The sequence below is a fragment of the Xenopus tropicalis genome, chromosome 4 (genome assembly GCF_000004195.4).
Source record: "Xenopus tropicalis strain Nigerian chromosome 4, UCB_Xtro_10.0, whole genome shotgun sequence".
Classification (NCBI taxonomy): Eukaryota; Metazoa; Chordata; class Amphibia; order Anura; family Pipidae; genus Xenopus; species Xenopus tropicalis.
Window position 1 is genome coordinate 115,865,685 of NC_030680.2, and position 21,914 is coordinate 115,887,598.

General features: G+C 40.9%; 2 protein-coding genes across 2 annotated transcripts; one reads left to right on the forward strand and one right to left on the reverse strand.

Moving 5' to 3' along the window:
* The first annotated feature begins 16 nt into the window (after nucleotides 1-16).
* Nucleotides 17-3,677, forward strand: fhit (fragile histidine triad). The gene is given in 2 exon segments (NM_001006882.2): nucleotides 17-44; nucleotides 2,925-3,677. A coding segment is annotated over 1 exon segment (447 nt). The 5' UTR covers nucleotides 17-44; nucleotides 2,925-3,078; the 3' UTR covers nucleotides 3,526-3,677.
* Nucleotides 3,678-6,025: 2,348 nt separating this feature from the next.
* st13 (ST13, Hsp70 interacting protein) lies at nucleotides 6,026-21,463 on the reverse strand. Its single transcript, NM_001004975.1, is given in 12 exon segments — nucleotides 6,026-6,824; nucleotides 6,909-7,087; nucleotides 8,984-9,032; nucleotides 9,113-9,229; nucleotides 10,001-10,103; nucleotides 10,957-11,067; nucleotides 13,715-13,799; nucleotides 16,032-16,098; nucleotides 16,596-16,666; nucleotides 16,900-16,969; nucleotides 19,815-19,872; nucleotides 21,286-21,463. Coding segments are annotated over 12 exon segments (1,149 nt in total). The 5' UTR covers nucleotides 21,396-21,463; the 3' UTR covers nucleotides 6,026-6,695.
* Between the last annotated feature and the right edge of the window lie 451 nt (nucleotides 21,464-21,914).

Consider the following 21,914-nt stretch of genomic DNA (forward strand, 5'->3'; position numbering starts at 1 on the left):
GTTTTGTAAGCCTGTAAAAAAATCAGATTTCTTTTCTGTATGAGGTAGGTTGCTGGCAAGCGTCCGTAAAATATATGTGTAATTATCCTTCGCCTGACGTAATACTTGCAGTGAATGATCATCATAAAGTTCCTGAGCCAGTAGCGCTTACACTCTGGTCAGTTCCATCAGGGGTCACTTACCTTCTGCATATTTTTTGGGGTGAGAAGGAAACAAGAGAAAATAGTGTATTTCTACTAAAGTGCAGGAATCCAACTGTTTTTAAGGGCTTGAATACTTATAATTTACAGTGTCATGTAGACAGTGATATTCTGAGACAATTTGCAGTTGGTCTTTGGTTAGCAGCCCTCTTGTTTGGAATTTTAGCAGCTATCTGGTTGCTAGGGTTCAGTTTGTCCTGACAACCAGACAGTGGTCTGGAAAAAGAGAGACTAGAATAAGGGCCTGAATAAAGAGTCACAAATGGTAACATTAAAATTGCAGCCTCACAGAGAAATTATTTTTTGGCTTCAGGGCCAGTGACCTACAACAAAACAGCATTTTAAAGGGGACCTGTCACCCTAAGTAATAATGCCATATCCTTTTCTATCATGTTAGTTGAGCAAAATAAACTTTGCTTACACTGTATAAATTATTTTTTTTCCCCTTCAGTCTTGGAATTCACAATCACAGTAAGCAGGCAGTCACTATTTTGTCAAGCTTTGTATCACCCCAAAATGTTATGCATTTGACATCTGATATCTAAGAAGTGCTGAATGCAGGCCCGGATTTGTGGCAAGCCCACAAAGGCCCGGGCCTAGGGCGGCAGGTATTTGGGGGTGGCATGCCACCCAGCCCCACCAGAATATTGTGCCCGCATACGGAACAATGGAGAGGGGATGCGTCCTCTCCCCACTGCTCCTTATGACTTAAGTGGCGCGCATTCCGCGATCGAAATGGGTGGGCAGCAGATCAAGGGGGGCCTTGGGGCACCCAATTCAGAAATCCGGCCCTGGCTAAATGGAAAGTTAAAGTAACTGTAACTAAAAACCTGAGCTGTCATTCATATATTGCCTGCCTCACCTTTTTCTTTTTTTGAAAGGTGCATTTTATCAATTTTTATACAAACAAAAACATAAAATAACACATTTTACAATGCAATAAGGAAAACACACAAGTCTTTCTTTTCCAGGTCTATCTCTAAAGTTTGTTACAAACAGTAAAGGGATAGGTATGACATTACAGAGTGTGAACGTGAGTCTGGCAGTGGTTCCAGCATATTGGATCCGTCACCCTACTGAACTAGGTATTCAGGATGTGGCAGAAAAAGGTGGGAAGACATCGGGGGTCTTACAATGTAACTGGGAGTGGAATCCTTCAGTTTCCCTCTAGGTCACACCAAGGGCCCCAAACTTTGTCAAATTTATCAGGTGCACCCCTAGTCTCATATGTGAGTTTATACAGAGGAGCAACAGTATTCACTAGATTCTTCCAGGCTGTGATGGTGGGCAGGGTAAGGCCCATCCAATGCATTGCAACTGTTTTTTTTGCATAGAACAACAGTATTCTGTAGCGTGCCCGGAAACTATTTTAAGCAATTATACTGTCTAGGACTCCTAGCAAGCAGGTTTCGGGAGCAGTCACAGTAGGGAAGGCTAAGTTATTCAGTAGGTATTTAGTCACCGCTGACCAGAACTTAGCGATATGGGGACATGACCAGATCATGTGAAAAGGTTAGCAGGGCTTGCTGCCTCACCTGTATGTCTCAGGCATAGAGGCGGGGCTGGCAATATATGATTGACAGCTCAGATTTTAAAATACATTTTGCCAAGTATAGTACATTTTAACATACTAAAAGTCAAATTAAAAGTGAACCAGCACTTTAAGAATAACCTTTGGACTCCCAGCAATTATAGAACTATATATCTGAGGCTGCATTCCTGCTCAAGGTAAAGTTCCCATATTGACGTTTTAGCTTTAGTTCTATGCTATATTATGGTGGTGGATATTGAGGCTCATGTACAACTTAAAGGGGAACATAATTTCAAGCAACTTTGCAACATGCATTAATTAAAAAATACACAGCCTTTTCATGCTTTGTAATGGAATACTATGGTTTGGAACAGTTCCTAAAGCCTGGCCCCCTGTTCTGCTGATCTGGCTGACTTTGGGACACAAAAAAGAAAAAAAAATGTAACAGTAGTCGACTGTCCTCATCCTGCCTTCTGCCTGCATCCTCCCAATCCCACAATTCCCTGCACATATGATGTCAATAAGGAAGGGAACATTACAATGCAATGCATTGTGGGTTATGTAGTTCCTGGGTGCTGTCTGTAAGCTGTGGAGAAGTAACTGAGAAGTAATTTGTAACCTCAGTGTTTTAGTCCCTTCTTCCCTGCCAGGATTTCAAATGATGCAGAAAGAGAAGAACTGTTTTGCAGCTGGATTTCAGCATATAAAATGGTATTTATTTATACTTCCTGAAGGAACAGATTACAGTAATAGGTATATTAGGGGTTTCTGTGGGGCTCTCCAACATATTTTGGGTTGGAATCCAGAGTTCCCTTTTAACAAGCAGACAACACTCAGCTTTAGGCTAAGGACCCACAAAGCAAGTTAGCTGCCCGCGATAGATCACCACTAGTGACACGCGACAGCACTGCTGGTAGTGACTGCCATTTATATCTATGGTAGGCTGGTGCATCAGTAACAGATGTTTCTCAACTGGCAGAGATACACTGGGAGAGCAAATGCCTTGTGTACCATGTTAATTATCCTGTGACTGCTGCCTACCCAGTATACATTTAGAGAGAGAGAGAGAGAGAGAGAAAAAGAGAAAAATGATTGTTGTTTGTGACAAGATACATATTTATAAGCATATTGGTAATATTTAGCACACAGCATAAGTGACATATTGGTGATAATTTGTATGTTTGTTTTTTCAGGAAATGAGCATTGCTGAAATAATTTGGTGATATCGCTGGGAGGAAAGGGAGTGCTGCTGTCAGAGTCCTTTATAAAGAAACACTCCTAGGGATTTAGCCAAGCATTTAGCTAAAGCTTTGCAAGGAAGGAAAGTTCCTGTTGCTGCATTTTGCAATGTCGTTAAGGTTTGGCCAGCACCTTATTAAACCATCCGTTATTTTCTTTAGATCTGAACTCTCTTTTGCTCTGGTGAACAGAAAGCCAGTTGTACCAGGTCATGTACTAGTCTGTCCACTGCGTCCCGCAAACCGCTTTCGAGAACTAAGGCCAGAAGAAGTCAGTGACCTGTTTACAACTGTCCAGAAAGTGGCCAGCGTAGTGGAAACCCATTTTGGTGGTAGCTCCCTTACTATCTCTATCCAAGATGGCCCAGAAGCAGGACAAACCGTTCAGCACGTCCACGTGCACATCCTGCCACGGAAAGCAGGAGATTTTAAAAGGAATGATAAGATTTATGAGGAGCTGCAGGACCATGACAGCAAAGGGCAGGATACTCCAGATAAATGGAGATCTGAGGAAGAGATGGAAAAAGAGGCAGCTGCACTCAGGGAATGCTTCTAGTTGAGCCATTCAGGTGCTCATTGGATGTTTTTTTTTTCTTTTCTCTGAGTCTGTTCATATAACAAGGGATGCAGCGATCGTTAGTTAGCAAATAATTTAAATAGTACAGTAGATTCTGGCAAAAACTGAACTAAAAATAAACTTTGTAAAAGTCATATTATTGTATTTGTCTTTTATCCAACCTGTCATCCAGAAGTTATAATATATCTTTTCTTTTATCTTCCACTATGTTCTGTTTTGGTGTTAGAGCTAAACTCTATAAGAGATTTTGTTGGATGGTGTCGGCTCAACAGAACGCATCCTACAAGTTCTAGCTGCATGGATCAAAATACAATGGGACTGATAGCAATCCTTTCATGTATTTTACACACCAAATTTTTCTAACTGGCACAACTTGCCTGTAGGAAGAACACTGCATGCTGTTGTCTTCATCTGACAAGATAAAATCTGATGGTGTCGGACAGCCTTTTTTTCTCATTAAAATACAGTGACTGTCAGATGTAGAACCACTAACAAAAGACACCGTGTGACTTTACATTAAAGGAAAAGTAACACTAACATTTTTTTTAAGTAAAAAAGGCTATTCTACCCTGCATCAATAACTGCCCTATCCTGCAAACCACTTAGTATTTTAAATGCTTTAATAGAAAATACCTGCTAAAACTTGGCTTCCTGTCAATTGAACAACGGCGAAGAAAGGAGCAGCAACCACTATGCGACGATCGATTGATCAAGCCTAGCCTTCTTTCTGTATAGGAAGTAGTTCAATTGACAGGAAGCCAAGTTTTAGCAGGTATTTTCTATTAAAGCATTTAAAATACTGAGTGGTTTGCAGGATAGGGCAGTTATTGGTGCAGGGTAGAATAGTTTTTTTTTTTTACTTAAAAAAATTGTGTTACATTTCCTTTAAAGCTGTGGAGATCAGATTTTCTTGGATCCTACAAAATCTTGTGTTGTTGCATGACTGAATCAGATAAAATCTGACCCACAAAATCTGATTTAAATCTCCCATGGAGTTTAGCCCTTAAGCTGGCCATACAGGTACTGATAAAATTGTACATAACCTAGTCTCGTACGATTTTTGGACCGTGTGTCGGCTCAAAATTATTGTCTCAATAATTTTCTAACCATGCCGATTGATCATTTAGACAATCAGTCAAGTAAGAAAATTGCAGTTGCATAATGATAAAATCGGGCTATAACATACTGAAGCCATTTATAACCCATTAGGCATCTCACTTGACAGACCCCAACATGAATCACAAGGCAGGTTTAGCTTTAAGCTCTGAATCTAGGATCACCAGCTCAGGTTGCTGAGAAACCATTACCTCTCTGCTCATCATACATCAAAAACTATAATACCAATGGGCTAAAATAAATAAATGCTAGATACTCAGCCGTATTAGTGCAGGCGTGGCTGAGCAATATGTCTGATATACTTCTTAGGGCTCTGGCACACGGGGAATCTCCCCGTGTGCCAGAGCCCTTACAGCACAACCATATTTGCATTACAGCTGCACAAAGGAACTTTGGCCACAAACCAAGGGAGGCAATCTGGGTGCAACCCATATAGTACTAGCACACCATCACCTGTTGTCTGGCAGAGTAACTGGCAGGCAGACTCGCTTCAAGAAGAAGCAGGAAGAGACTTCATTGGATTGGTACAGTAAAACTGCAATAAACTTTTTTTTTATTATCATTTTAAATTGAGCCACCCAGTTTTCAAAAACCGGCCCTGCAACAGTTTGGGAATATGTGCAAGCAGGATACAGGCAAACTGTATTAGTCAGCTTTTTGTAAGAATTGCTAAGGCGCAGTTTGTCCTTTGGTGGAATAGTGTAACCAGCCAATTTGTCCACCGGCCCGCAAAAGAAAGTGTAAGTCAGATCATGATGGCCATAATGTTCTGTAGTATTGCAGCTAATTAGTCACGTACAAAAGCAGACAAATTGTGCAATAAATACAGAATATTGCTGGTATGTGTTCAGCTTTAACCCTTCACAGATAACAGGAGATAATTACACACCCAGCTCTCCATACATTTCCAACCTGCAGTTGGCATTTGGCCAGCCTGATTGGTAAATATGTAAATCTGCTCATTCAGTATCAACCCCATCAATGCATTTATCAGTCACTTTGAGCTTGCACCAGCATTAGAAAGTGAACACACACCTGACTGTAATATGTTTTTTTGGCATTGACCCATGGAAGGGCTGATGCACAAAGTGGTCTGTCCCTCAGCATAACCATTGTCCATATAGGACCTTACAGGCTTTACACCCTGCCTCTACCACCTCCAGTGTTCTGGCCTCTTGGAGGGCCCAGCCCTGCAGGCGGTGAGCCATCGGCCTAAAGCATCTTCAGACAACACCTATGGATAGTTAGTACAGCTCACACATATTTATACCCTCCATTTTCACTCCCACACTTGCCATCCCTGTGTCAAACGTACTTTTTTTTTTTTTTTTGAAGGCAGAAAATGTAATGACATGTCATTTTGGCCAGCTGGAGGCATATTTATATAGCAAAATGTAACTGAATTCAGCAAATTAATAAAAATATAAACATTTTCCAGTTTTTGCAATACTTTTAAATGGCTTGTTATATAGAAGTCATTAGTGAAAGGAGGCTGTGCGCGGGCAGGTTTGGAATGGGAGGGGTATCATAACCTTTATAATTCAGGCTGAGAGGTGAAATGGACTTTATTTAGAAAATCCAGTGAAACCTCAGGCTTTAGAAGGGGTACATACAGATTCCATCTTTTGCTGTCAGATCACTTGCTTTGGACATGGTGCCCAACTGGAGGGAAAATGGTAAATCAGCCAAGTGCTTTTATTGCCCTAATTTTGTTACAGTGCCAGTATACAGTATATTTAGATAAATAGGACTGCATCTCCAGAATGGGACAGAATTTTCCTATAAAACACAAACTCCTTCCAGACAAGCTAGTAAAAAAAAAAAAAAAAAAAAAAATTAAACCTCCATCTCTCTAAACTCCTTATTTGCCATAGGAATAAATGCTGAATGCTGGCTGTTTTCTGTGGTACTGCAGCAATCACATCAGAGGGTAACAAGGGAGAAGAGGATATAGCAGGCCACACCGGGGTGATAATGGATATGGCCCAACCGTTGTTGGCTTTATTCCTGTATTGCTTATTCTCCTCAGCAGATTATGCACTTCCCCCAAATTTACTTGACAGTTTGGTGATTAGGTTCATCACCTTGGGGTTGTTCTGATACTTGGACATATTGGCTGGGTTTTGAGCTACATCTTGAAATGCAGCCATCACCTCAGGGTCCTGGTGAGAAAAGGAAAGATGTTACTTTCATTGTACATAATCATTGCACATATTAATACTTGGAACTAAATTGCAGACCCTTACCTGCATGGCTGCCAGCACTTCTGGATCTGATAAAATTTCACTGACCCCTGGCATTCCGCCCATTCCTCCCATGCCAGGCATTCCGCCCATTCCTCCCATGCCAGGCATTCCGCCCATTCCTCCCATGCCAGGCATTCCGCCCATTCCTCCCATGCCAGGCATTCCACCAGGGAACCCACCTATAAAATACACAGAAGTCACAGACAGGAAATTTATTACATCATTTACAAGGATTATGTCACATGGGGCAATTTGTCTGCTGCTGCCATCCAGCAGAATACAGCTGCACACAAAATGACACTCTCAGCCTGTCATCGCTTCTACTGCCAGTGAATGAAAAGGTGTCCTACTGGATGCATAGGGAACAGTGGCTGATGGGCCTTGGATACCAAACAGGGGAGAATGGCATTTAGTCTACTACTGTTTTCCTGGCAGTGATGGACAAAAAAGCCCAGTGAGCGATGAACCTAATAACTTCTGTTCTATACCCAAACATTTTTGCCAAGAAAAGTGCACCTGTAGCAAGTTCTTTGCCTACAACCTATTTCTCTTTCCTATAGTCAGTGAAGGTCATGTTAACTCTCCTGTAAACTTGTAAAAAGGATTTTACAGATAAGACAAAAATCTCTCATTCTCTTTCATTTCAGAGGGACACAGGCAGAAGAGGGGTTACAAGGCCTTCAAGTGCCTATATGTCCCCCTTTTAAAGATTTTTTTCTCTCTTCAAAAAAAACTCTTTTTTGTATCCTTGATAGTGTAAATAAATATGGTTTGTATCCTGTTCTAGTTATTAAAAATATATTTTTGTTGTCCATTATAAAGTACTAATGGATCCATGCTTTGTTACCCTATTTCCCCATGGAATCAGGAATGTAGCCCTACACAAACAACCTGTTCCCTTTCTCCAGCACCTGTGTCTTAGGTTGACTAATAAGAGTAAGGGGCATTTTTCTGAGGGCTTAAAAGGAGAAAGAAACTTAAAAATCACTGGGGGTGCCAAATGTTAGCCCCCACTCAGTGATTGTAATCGCTTAGCCTTTTACCCTGGGCTGCCACCCCTGTTAGGAGAAAACCGCACCAGCTGGGGTAGCTGTGAGACAATAATCCTCTTCCTTCCTCACGGCAGAGAGTGAAAAGCCGAAAAAGCCAGCTCTTTCACTTTACCGAGCATGCACTGGCCCCAGAATTGCGAAGATTGAAGGAAGAGGATCGCTGGCTCGCAGCTACCCCTTGGCTGGTGCGGTTTTCTCCTAACAGGAACACCAGCCCAGGGTAAAAGGGTATGCAATTACAATCACTGGGGGTGGGGAGGGGGTTGCCTAACATTTGGCACCCCTCAGTGATTTTTACCTTTCCTTCTCCTTTAAGGCTAATAGCAAAGGGGTTGTTTTCTCTGCTATGTATAAATGTACCTGACATATACTGTTAAAAAATGGGACTCCGTGCCTGCATAGAGAAACCCACATTGCAAAGAGTGGGATAAATACAGTAACTGGTAGAAATGATACAGAATTGATTATATTTAGACAGATTGTTATATGTATGAGAAGAAGCTCACATTAAAACTTTATGTCTGCAAGAATTCCCCTTTAATTGGCTAGCTTATTTTACGTCATATTCAGATACAAAACAGCAAGACAGAAATGCAGCCAAACCCTATAAAGCCTATAAGCAGGTTTAATTAAGGGGAAGTAGGAGGCAAAGTAAACAGTGAGTTATGGGACTGCAGTAGAGCTGCGAGTGTATTTTCAACATGGATATTTCTACAGCTGCTCAAACACTGCCGTCATGTATTGGAGGTATGGTGTTTGCCCTTACTGCACATTAAGGCACATAAGATTACGTAGGAAATGTTATCCTTCGGCAAATTTAGGGCCTCAAATGTTATGCCACAGTTTGGCGTTGCTTGCATACCTAGTTTTTCATATGAATATTCTCATGTTTGTTTTTCAACTAATGTCACATTCTAGAAGGCACAACCAAGAGATAACATAGTGATGCACTTGAGAATGAACCTAGAGGCAGTATTGTAGTAGTTTTGTCTTAGCTGACCTTCAAACTAGTAAGAAATGTACCTGGGAATCCACCAAACTGTGCTCCTGCCTGACGCCGAGCCTCTTCTTCCTATAAATCCAGAGGGGAGGTTAGTTAAAGAATGTATGTCAAATAGATGCTACAGGTCTAATACAAAGATTCTCACTCACTCTTTGTGCTTTCTCATGTTCCTCTTTGGCTTTCTTCAGACGTTCCTTTCTCTCATTAATTTCCCTTTCCTCACGCTTACGCTCATATTTTCTCCGATGCTCGGCAATCTTATTAGCCTAAAATCATTTAGCAAAAACAGCAGGTTATTCACATAAAAAGGTAGAAGGACTGGGAGTTTATATTTAAATCTACATGAGCGGCACTGATATAGGCACCATGAGCTCTCGCTGTGTTACACACTGCAACTTTCAGAATTCCATAAATAGTCTAATTAATGGATGATACTTGGTGGCGCTGACCTTCTAGAACATATGGAGTGCTTATCCCTAACACTAGATCATAGGTTACCTAAAGAAAAACAAAAGCCGCACACGTGAACAGCTAAGAATCCCAAATCTGCCCCATTTTCGTTACCATTTGAAAAAAAACACATGCATCTGGCACTGGTGAATCTCCCCATGTAACCGATCAAAAACACTGAGCATGCCCAGCTGAACCCATGTCCAGGTCAGTTTCAACTGAGTTACAGTGTCAGTAACCTACTTTAGAGGTGTGAGATGGCCTTAAATGGTGCCCTTGCTGCATTACTTGACTTTTTTTAATTGGTAATGAAAAAAGGGCATATCTAGGGGGGCAAAATGACGCAGATTGGGAGGGCTGTCCACAAATTCTTGGTTTTATGCAAGGCTTTACTTCTCCTTTATCGATTTTCCCATAATCCAACATGAAAAATGTGGATAGATAGAGGGCCTGTTTAAAAGCAGGAGGACAAGCACATCCACTCTATAATCAAACTGTGTAATTCCATGAAAGAATACTACGTTTTTAATTACATATACAGTTCAGAGAGTATTTGATTATTGGGCAAGAATTCAATAGTCACTTACCCGTGGTTGCACTTCCTTCAGCATAGCGCTTGCATCCTCATCATAATCCAGCTTACATGCCATGGCTAGGTCGTGGGCTGAATCTTCCCAGTGTCCTAAAAGTCTATTTAACAAGAGACAGAAGAAAATAAAAGGACTTTATACGATTAATATGGAATTTCTATGGCCCTGATTTATACATTCCCATGGGCTCTCTGACTGGGCATGTCCTCTATCTCCAAGAGCCACTTAAGTTATTTATGTTCAAAACTAGGCTGTTTTCCATTTGTGGATTTTATATTATCCACTGTTCTATTCAATCAGCAGTATGTACAACAGTGACTCGTGAGCAACATGTGGCTCACCGACCCTTTGGATGTTGCTCCCAGCGGCCTTTAAGGCGTTGCTTATTTTTGAATTCTGGCCATGGAAGCAAGTTTTGGCTGTATAAAAACCAGGTGTACCGCCAAACAGTATTCTATAGGCTGCCAGTCAACACAGGGGCTACCAAATAGCTATTCACAGCCAGCCCTTATTTCTTATCCCGAGAAACTCTTTTCATGCTTGTGTTGCTCCCCAACTCTTTTTACATTTAAATGTAGCTGTCAGGTCAAAAAGGTTGGGGATCCCTGATATAGAGTCAGCATGCCAATTACATGTCTGCAGGAAAATGCAAGCATTAATCAGTGACATTTACAACATATAGGTAAAGAAACCATGAAAAACTAATTTTCATTCATTTTTGCTCAATAAATCACAACTTTTTTGAATTTTCATGTAATAAGTATTATATTAGTAAATGGCCCCTCAGTGTCTAGGTTCAGTGGAAAAGTGTTGACTCCTCCCCCCCTTTAATACATACACAATGTAATGCAACTACAGAAATATAAGTTCCAGAGAACTCTAGCAGCCCAAACCACCAATTGCATGTAATTTTATTACTGCCATGATCTAACCAATAGCTCAAAATTTCTCACCTGTGTGCTTTTCCCCTCCACTTGTATGGCTGTGCTGAATCAGGATTAATGGCTATTGCTCTACTGCAGTCACGAATGGCCGCATTTGGCTTCTGTAGCTTAATATACACACTAAATATAAAACAAAAAATAACATGACTGATTCATAGAAGTTTGGTCTAAGACAAAAATAGACAGAATTATATTATGCAAGACACAGTGCAATAATAAATATTTATGTTTTGTATTGGGAGTGCTGATCATTTTAATAATTTACATATATTGTCTTAAAGCTTTTAAAGAATAACACGAAGCCAAATGTTTAGTGCTGTTAAGGACAGGCTGCCCTTCTTAAAAAGATTACAGACTAATAGGATATGTGGATAGGGATTATGTTAAAAGTAATACTTTATGAAGAAAGAAATAGATTTCCTCTTTTTGAGAGGATCCCATATAAAAGAGGCAATGGCTAATGCCAAATTGTATAATTTCAAGGGAATTTATTATCACTTTTATTCAGCGCCAACATATTCTGCAGCAATATACAATATATGGGTGTATACACTGAACATACAGATTAACAGAACAACCAATAATTAATACAAGAGCTAAAGAAGGCCCTTCCCAAAAGAGCTTAGAAGAAGTTGAGACTGGATTATGTAGGCGGCAATGGGGCAGTTGGTTCGGGGACCGCATCAACGAGCCGATGCGGTCCCCGATCCGACTGGATTTTCTAACCTGGCCGATCGATATCTGGTCACTTTCAGGCCAGATATCAGTCGGCCAGGCCGCTCGTTTCTTCCCATACACGGGCAGATAAGCTGCCGAGTCGGTCCAAGGGACCGATATCGGCAGCTTCTATTGGCCCGTGTATGGGGGCCTTTAGTCATGCCTCTTCACAGCAGATATCTCTTCCCAAATACTGTCTACCATAAATCAAATCTTAATCTGCCCCTGGCTGCGGAATTTGCTGTGTAAAGGCTTTGTTGCATTCTGTGATTTACAGGAAGAGCATCACACTGCCTCTAAAAAACCTATTAACTCCAGCTCTCCACTTGCAGCAGAGAACATTTAAGGACAAAATTAAGATCCATAAGGATTAAGACACACGGAGGTATTAGTAGCAGCTACTTGTTAGGGCTGTGACAGACAAATCTCCCTTGTCGCGGGCGACTATCTCCCCAATATGCCATCCCACCTGCTAGAATGTAAATCACCGGTGGGATGGCATACGCGGCACCAAAATCACAGAAGTTTCCTATCAAGGCAACTTCGGCAAATCACTGTGCCGCGTATGCCATCCCACCGGCAATTTACATTCTAGCCGGTGGGAATGCATATTGCAGCGACAAAAAAAAAAAAAAAAAACACAAGTTAAGAACAGTGGAGCTAACACTCAGTGTGTCCTTGGTCTTATCCCCTTATGTCTCTTTACAAACATACGAAGACGATTGGGGTTTGTCTTCAAAAATACTCAAATGGTACCAGACAGGGCTATTTACAGTTATAGCAGGGACCGTATAATCTTACCCCTGGTAAAGGTGGGTCCAGGTGCTCATGCCCAAGACCTTCAGCTTAGGGAGCCATATAGGAAATCACAAGTAGAAAAAAGCAGGCCGGCAAGCTTTAAGGTTAAAGCTTTTCATCTACTACAAGCTGCTTTTTTGACTTTCTGTGGAACACCAGAGTGCCAGCCTGCTTTTTTCTACTTGTGATTTTAAAAATACTCCATTGCTTTTGCTAATTTTTTTCAGGCATCCAGTACAATAACTGGTAGATATACACTGCTCATTCATGTGTCTGCACCCAGAGCCATTGCGTCAGTCCACATGCAGGCACACCAAGAGTATGCAGTTTTGTGCCTAATTCCGCTCAGTCTGCATTCAAGACTTTAGTGGTAAAGTGAAGAGCTGTAAGTAACTATTGTCTGATAACAAGCAAATTGAATGAAACAGGAGAAAATCCTACAGTTTCTTTGAAGAATTAAGAGGGCAGAAACAAAGTTTGTTTAAAAGGTGGCCACACACAGGCAGATTTCAGCTGCTGATTTGAGTCTTCAAGACCGACTCATCAGCTTATCTGCCAGTGTATGGGTACTCCCAACAGGCCTCTTGACTGATATCTGGTCGACCGGACAGACTTGATATTTTTGTTGGATCAGGGACTGCTGCATCGGCTAATGAATGCGGTGCTAGTTCCAACTTTTCCTATGCCCTTAATAGCATGATGTCGCTCACCCAAGGTGGGCATATTGGGTGAAAGATTTGCTCGTTTGGCGACCTCGACAAACAAGCAAATCTTACCGTGTATGGCCACCTTAAAAATACTGAATTAACAAATAGAATGCTGATAATGGTAAAATAATAAAAATGCTCCATTAAATGCTTTGGTGTGTCTGGATTGCACTGTTTTGGTCTCTAGAAAGCCTATTAACGCCAGCTCTCCTCTTTCAGCTAGACCATTTAAGCACAAAGTTAAATCCAATAAGACCTGTGCCTATTCTAACAAGTATCCACTTAACTGTGAAGATACTTTGGGTACAGTAAAATTTACATGGGATTTAATTCTGCACCTTATTTTAAGTGTTTTGTATACTGGAGAAAAAAAAAGTCACTGTATTAAATAGGCCTATGTACACAAATCCTAAACAGCAGGTTAACCCATTTTTAGTTTAGAATCCTGGCCCTACAGCAACATCCTGTTTAATCCAATTTAGTTCCATAACAGATAAGGTTGAAAAGCCAAGAAGTTTAAGCCAGCAACAGAAATTTTAAGTTACCTTGCTCTTTTTGCGTATAAAATTGCTATCCGTGGATTCAGTTTTATGGCTTCAGTAAACAGGTCAATGGATTTTTGAAGCTCACCTAGTGAGAAATAAAAATGTACCATAAGTAACAGAAAACACATTTACCATTACTATTGCTGTAAAACCTCAAATATTGCCACAAACTGAACAAGCATTTACAGTATATAACTAGAATCTGCTGGGGAACCTCAAAGCAGCACAAATTAGTAAAAATGTAATTCATCAAATCATAAGGAAAGTAGGGCCTACATTTTCTTGTCGTTACAGATCAGAATTCTGTTCCTAAACAGGTCATTTGGCTAAATACAAATCTGTATATGGACATTTTAGAGCATTATTTGCAAGTCAGGTATTAGCAGACATCACTTGTCTATAGATAAATAAAGTTAAAGGGATCCTTCAGCCAGTAAAAACTATTTTATGGATAGTTAAAATGCAATTTTCAGCAAGGTCACACAAATTGCATATCTACTTCTCTTAGCCCTGCGCTTTTCGGCCAGGCTACCTTTCATAGGAATGTTGGGTTAGTCCATAACACTGCTGTGTCCCTGTGAAATATCAGCAGAGCTGGACCGCAAGACAGAACTCCTGGTTCGGATACCGTCCGGGAAGACGAAACTGCTATGAGAGAAACCACCTTCCAGGTGGGATAGTTCCACCACCACCACCAAGTTGTGTCCTTGATATCTAGGGACATCACATGCTAGTTCTGTTTCATCCCCCTGATGAAAGAGCCCTAGGTCTCCATTTTGAATTGAACAGATCTGATAAATTGATTCCTTTGAGATCATTCCTTCTTCAGAACAATGAAGTGGTTGGAGTAATAGCCATAAAATCTCTCTTAATGTGGTATTGGGAGGCTCACTCCCGAATCCTGTAGGGATCTCACACAATACAGAAATGCCTGTGCTTTGGTTGGGTCAGAGGAAAGTGTGCTGGACTTGCCCTGGGGTTTCTCCAATGGATTGGAATGGAAGATGGATCTGTAAGGGGATCCCATTCCTTTTTTTGCAGATCTATTGCCTTGGCCTCAAAAAAATCTCTCCGAAATGCCATGATTGAAGGTGCTCTTGCCACCTGTGGCTTGGGATATTATCTCCTCCAATTCCACTCCAAAAAGGCAGAGGCCTCTGAATAGTGGTGCTATTATCGACTTTTTGAAGCTCAGATCCGCCAACCAGTTCTCTTAAGCCAAAGTGTGCAGCGGGCTGCCACAGACATAGCTGAAGTTCTGGACATAATCTGTTCTGCACAGGTATGTGTTAGCCTATGATATACACTGAGCTGTATGGAAAAGAGTTGCCCTGGGAGAGCCATTTGGGAGTCCTGTGATTAGGCTTCAATAGCTAATCCAGGCAGATACCAACTATGGCAGTAGGGTTGAATCTGCAGCTGAAAATATCACTTTGAGGAAACCCTCCAGGCATCCCCATCTGGGTAGTCTTTCAAGACTGCCACATCCGTGAAAGGCAGAGTAGTAGTTTTAGATAACCTGGAGACTGGTGCAGAACGGTTGGGGGTAGCTCTATTTGTCCACCTATTCCTTTGGGCAAGTGGATTGGAATGTCCTCTCTCGGATGTTCCATTCATCCTGCACTACGGACACAAGTTGTTTGCGAGATGGAAAGCATTCCAGTGCCTCTTAAAAAGGCTTTTTGACTGTGTTGGCTGGTCTGGGGGGGGGGAAATCAAGCTTTAATACCTCAATCACCACCATGATGATACACCCTACATTGTGATGGGTATGTTTGTTTGTTGCCTCCTCACCCTCGTCTTTCGACAGGGAAAGCAGAGGAAAATACCTCCCCTTCAGAGTCCGAGGTACTGGATGCTTGTGAGCGCAATGCAGGGTGTAGGTAATGTGGGCCACCCAGCACTCTCCTCAGTTATCACCTGGTCAGATTACCAGTTTCCTCTATTGGGAGTGGCATATATTTATCTGCAGGCTAAGAATCCACCACGTGTGTCACTATCCTAAAGCAAAGTGTGGAGTAAACAAATACTGGCAGGCTAAAAACTAACTTTTAATACTTAGCAATAACAATAAAGACATTCTGTAAATAGAATAAACAACCAATGGTGGTGTGTCCAATGCTTTTCACCATAGAATGTTACCAACATCCTACATCTATAAATGTTATTAATACCCAATATCTATAAAAAGGTCCATATCCATTGAAATGGAAACCAATGCAGGCCACAAAAAAAAAACAGCTAAGCTCTATTTAAATCTGCATACAGGTATATTCTCTAAATGATGATTGATGCCTTCAGAGACTAAAATACGCACCTTCTCCCAAAGCATTAATTGCTTCTACTTTCTTTTCATTGGCCTGATCCATCATTTCTTCTGTAACCTGTACAGAAAAAGCTTTGTTAACAAACAATGCATGTACTGGACTAGTGAGGACAAATTAAGGACTAAACAAGCTTTTGGGACACTAAATAAGGCTAGTGCCACATGGGGCCAATGCTCGGCTTGCAGATAAATGCAGGACAAGAATCTGCCCCTGCTCTTGAAGAATCTGGAAGTTGTGCCAGAAGCATTGCTTCGGCCCAGGTACAGGCACATGCACTGTATTTCAGCCAAAAACTGCTCAAGTATGCAGTTTCGGGCTAAACTATGCTTTGTCCACCTGCAGCCAGACCATGCAGTGCCTCTGGGTGCAGGCACAACATGCAGATTTGCCACACAAGCAGGTTCTCAGTCTGCGGATAAGCGGCGGGGCAGATTCTCAGCCAGCGCTTATATGCAGACTGAGAACCTGCTTGTGTGGCAGTAGCCTAGACATAAATGAAAAAACTTTTCAGTTTACACATGGATTAAGCATAGCTTGGAGCAGTAACTAATTACCTCCACATCTTCATCCCCCATCTCTTGTGGTTCATCATCATCTCCAGGAATCACTCCCTCATTATCAATCTCTGGAGGCAAAATAAACCACAAACAAATTAGGTAAATCAATTCATACCATAGGAGTCTTTGAATACACTGGCATATTGATGCGATACTTTAATATTACAAGGAATATACGTTCCTTACTGCTATTTACTCTTTTTGGCACAGAAGGATATGAAGATCATTTTCAACTTAACTACACTCTGATGATGTCTGCTACATACAGCCTGACATTATAAGGAAGGGAAATGTTCATTACCAATATCACTCTCCTCGCTCTCTGGTTTGGGAGGTGGCGAGGGTGTTCTCTCTTCCTTCACTGGTGTCTCCTGTAAACAAAGACCATTATTATTGCTGAGCAAAAAGCAGAACAGGTATGGGACTTGTTATCCAGAATGCACAGGACCCAGGGTTTTCTAGATAAGGAATATTTCTGTCACTTGGATCTCAATACCTTCAGGTCCTGTTTTATTATTACGAAAAAAGGAAATAATTTTTAAAAATTAGAATTATTTGCTTATAATGGAGTCTATATCTGGATAACTGGTTTTCAGATAACAGATTCCATTGCTGTATATAGAAAATAAAACATCCAAGAAAAGAAAAAAATATATATAAGTTAAAATCTTAGAATAATGTTGCTATTGAAGAGAAAAATAATTTGAAACCAGATGCTCTAAAGTTAAAATATATCTCTTGCCATTTTTTTTTTTTTTTTTTTTTAAACCACCAATAGGCAGGCCGCTGGCCCCATTCCTAATTGCAACACATTTGCATTCTATTCAGTATAATTTGAGAACAGTTTGTAAAAATAAAGAAAAAAAATGTGTTTCATAACGGAGGTCAGCAGGGTGGGCTAGCCAGATTTCAAGAGTGATTTTGATACAAAAGTAGGTGGTTTTGACAAAAAAAAAAAAAAAAAAAAAGATGTGATTTGGTATATGCCAGGGATTTGATAAAAATAATAAAGTTCTGTATTTTAAACCAAAGTTTTTTTTAATTTTTTTTATTAAGGGCCATCCTTCATATGAACTCTGTCAGTTTACTGCTCAATATTTGCTTATTTCTACCAAACAAAGATGTGTTTATTTAGATCATACCGCACCTCCACCCTGCCCAATTCTTATTTATCCATGTTAAATATTCTCATTAAGCACATTTTCAGTGACATGCCCCGTGATATAACTATGAAATCTCTACTATTTTGTTCCAGTAACAAGAAGTGGAATCTCTGAGCTCTTTAACCAGTCCCACCATCTTCAGATCCCAATACATGCAGTAAGTTGAATTAGAAAAGGAATATCTTTATTTAAAGAACAAGGACCACCCCAAACCCTAACTCTGGCAAACATTAGATCACCCTGCCCCTTGTAAGTTGCTATATGTTGGGAGCAGAATTAATATTACTTTTATAAGGTCTGGCTCTAAATAAAATTCTACTTGCATTGTAGATTACAGCAACATCTTGTATCTGCTGTACATTTTTCCCCCATGTGTGATTACAGGTTTCATGTTGTTCAGGTTTTTCAAATTAGAGGACATTACCCTGGAAGCTATGATGCCTGGTGTTCCATTGGCCAAGAGATATTCTCGCATTATCAGAAGGTTAAAGAGATGGAAAATCTACTACGCACATGCAACTTTTGTCTGGACATTGTCTCGGCCTAAGTTCAGAGAAATCAGTTTAGATGGAGGTAACTTTAGTCTACTCTAAAGTGCAGCCGGATTATTTTAGACATGCCGGGTAAGCATGTACATTATAAATGTTTTGTAAGATGCAATGCAATACTTTTTATGCACCGCTTCATAAGGTCACCATTTACGATGAGCCAACATCAATACTAACTGTAGATTTTAGTACAGGTATAGGACCCATTATCCAGAATGCTCGGGACCAAGGGTATTCCGGATAAGGGGTCTTTCCGTAATTTGGGTCTCCATACCATAAGCCTACTAAAAAATCAATAAACCATTAATTAAACCCAATAGGATTATTTTCCATCCAATAAGGATTATTTATATCTTAGTTGGGATCAATTACAAGATACTGTTTTATTATTACAGAGAAAAAGGAAATCAGTTTTAAAATTCTGAATTATTTGATTAAAATGGAGTCTATGGGAGACAGGCTTTCTGTAATTCGGAGCTTTCTGGATAATGGGTTTCTGGATAAGGGATCCCATACCTGTATCACAATAGCCTTGGATACTATACTTGTTCAAGAACTCATCAAAGCCCCTCTTAAAGATATTAACATAATCATGCTCAAGTTTTGGGTGAATATAAAGAGAAAGAATATAGAATACAGTTGTGTCTGTTTCTGTATTTGTCTAATGTACCCATTACACTAGAGGTGGAAGATCTGCACACAGGTTGGAGGTTTCTCATGACTCCACCTTCCCATCCAAGGCACCAAGCATACAGGAAATATTCGCGTTTCAATAGAAGGATGCCATTCTTCATGATAAGTACCAGATATTGGGACATACTGAACAATACCAGTACAAGACAATATCGCTATTACTAGTTCCTAGACCATAAGGTAGGGTACTAGAGCTCTGCTGGAGGCCCATTCTGAATTTTGGTTTTAGTGAGATTCAGGAAAAACACCTATTTGCTCTCAAGGACAGCCATGAAAAAGAAGCATGAAGGCAATTTAAGGTGAGAGCTGAAGTAAACAATAATTGAGAGCCCTGATCAAATACAATAAACATCCTAAAAACAAAGCTTTGGGGGGAAAAGCCAGTGTAAACTGAAAGTTGAGCATTTTTATATTCAGTGACTAGTTTTACTTTTACATACTGCTAGCATTTTTTACATATACAGGTATGGGACCTGTTATCCAGAATGCTCAGGACCCGGGGTATTCCGGATAAGGGATCTTTCCATAATTTGGATCTCCATAACTTAAGTCTGCTAAAAATCATTTAAATATTGAATAAACCCAATATGCTTCTTTTGACTCCAATAAGGATTAATTATATCTTAGTTGGGATGAAGTACAAGGTTCTGTTTTAAAATTACAGAGAAAAAGGAAATCATTTTTAAAAATTAGAATTATTTTCTTATAATGGAGTCTATGGGAGATGACCTTTCCATAATTTGGAACTTTCTGGATAACGGGTCTACTGCCTGTATTACTTGGCGGGGCTGAACAAACAAAGGATTACTTACTTCCTTGGCATCTGTTGGTGGTTCTGTGCTTCCAGCAGCTGGAACTGAAGCCCCCATGCTGAAAAACCAATGATATATAAGTAAACATGCAGACCTGGCCACATTTTACCTTCTATTAATCCTTGGGTTATGTAAAAGTAATTACAATGAACAGTGACAGGACAATGGCAGCAATATCTTTGTGCAGACATAAATGCATCAGCAACAAAAAAAAGTTACAAACAGTTCAATGATTTGGATGTGTAGAATTTGTTTTGCACATAATGATTTTTGGGCCTTCCTTTCACCTGCTAAAATGACTACAAAACCCCCCTGCCACTACCCATAGCTGGCAATGGCAAATGGGCATCAAACATACAGATTACATATAACAATATAACCAATAGGTGGGGATATCGAGAGAAGATCCACTCGCTTGGCGGCCTCGCCAGGCGAGCGGATCTTTACGTGTATGGCCACCTTAGCTGCCAGTGCCCTTGATGGGAGTTGGAGACTAAAGGTGGCCATACACGGGCAGCTAATCGACCCGTGTAGGAGCAACAATGACTTGCCTGCCCGACCGATATCTGGCCTCAAAACGGGCAGATATCGATCAGGCAGGTTAAAAAATTCAGTTGGATCGCGGACCTCATCGGCTCGTTGATACAGACCCCGAACAGACTGCGCCCATTGCGGTCATTATAATTTGATCGTTTAGCCCCAGGGCCAAACGACCGAATTAGCCTAAATTCCCCGATATTGCCCACCCATATGTGGGGATATCAGGAGAAGATCCGCTCGCTTGGCGACCTCGCCAGGCGAGCGGATCTTTACATGTATGGCCACCATAAGGTAGATGAAGGGGTGCAAGGAAAAAGATTGATGTAAATGCTAGAGTAACCAAGGGTCACCTAGGCAGTCCCCCAGGTTCTGTTAATTACTCTATGCAGCAAGTAGTGCTGGTTAGCAAAACAACACCAGTTAGCTCCTCTAGATGTTAATGTCTATAACCAACCTACTGCACAATACTGGGCAAAAATTACAAAAATATCTGGGGTTAGACAGTCTCCCATATAAGATTGCCTGATATAGTGAGGTACAGTAACACTAAGGGGACTGCTGCTCTTTTGGTGAAGCTATTTAAGACTCCGCTCAGGGGGCAATAACTGATGATTTGTGCTAAAACATGACAAATGAGGCAGAGTGGGGCAGGAGGGCCAGACCTTCACACTGAGGCTTATGCGGAAATACCTGAACCTCTAACGTACTAATGGCCGCAAAAAAAAAAGCCTTTCAAAAGCTGGAGGGCCACATACATGACACCCCTTGCTCAAGAAACGAAAGGCAACAACATCCATTACAAACTGCACAGGCTACAAAGGGAATCTAGTTGCACAGACTCCATGAAGCAAGGTGTATGTGAGTCGAAACGTGCGATTTATGGGCGTCCTATATGTAGGTGGCAACCCAGGTGCAAGGTGGCAGCCGTTACCTAAGGAGCCAGTCCTTAAAGAATTGGAGCTCCGAGCAGTGCAGAACATTTGGGTTGCTTTCACACAGCCGCACGAACTCCCGCAACTCCTGCACTTTCCGCGGGTCCATAATGAAGGAGAAATGTTGCACAGGCAGCTCAGCCAGACACCCTGGAAAGAACTAGAAGGAGTGACAAGGGGCTGAAGGAGGAGCTTGTCAAGGAACTTCGCATAATACACTAGCGCAACAGGAAGTCGGACATGTTGGTACACCCCTCCCAATCAATGGCATCCACATTGCTACACCCACTAATTGGCTGGAAATGTATGTAGCTATTGGTAGAGAAGAACCAACCTACATCGTCTGATTAGACACTCTTTATTTGCTAATTAAGTGAAAACGTCGTTACGGTCTTAGATTTTTGGGAGATCTGATAGCATAGGATTTATATTATTCTCTCTGGTAATACCAAACAATCAGTTATAAATCAGTTTTATCCAACGCCTCAATATCGCTGTTTGCTGCAATAAATTACCTACATCTACCCGTGTCACTTATTAAATTTTGCACTGGTTAGCTGCCTCTGACAGCGCCTGCGCACATTATAAACACTCAAGCCGTTTTATTCATATTGACTAAACTAACTCC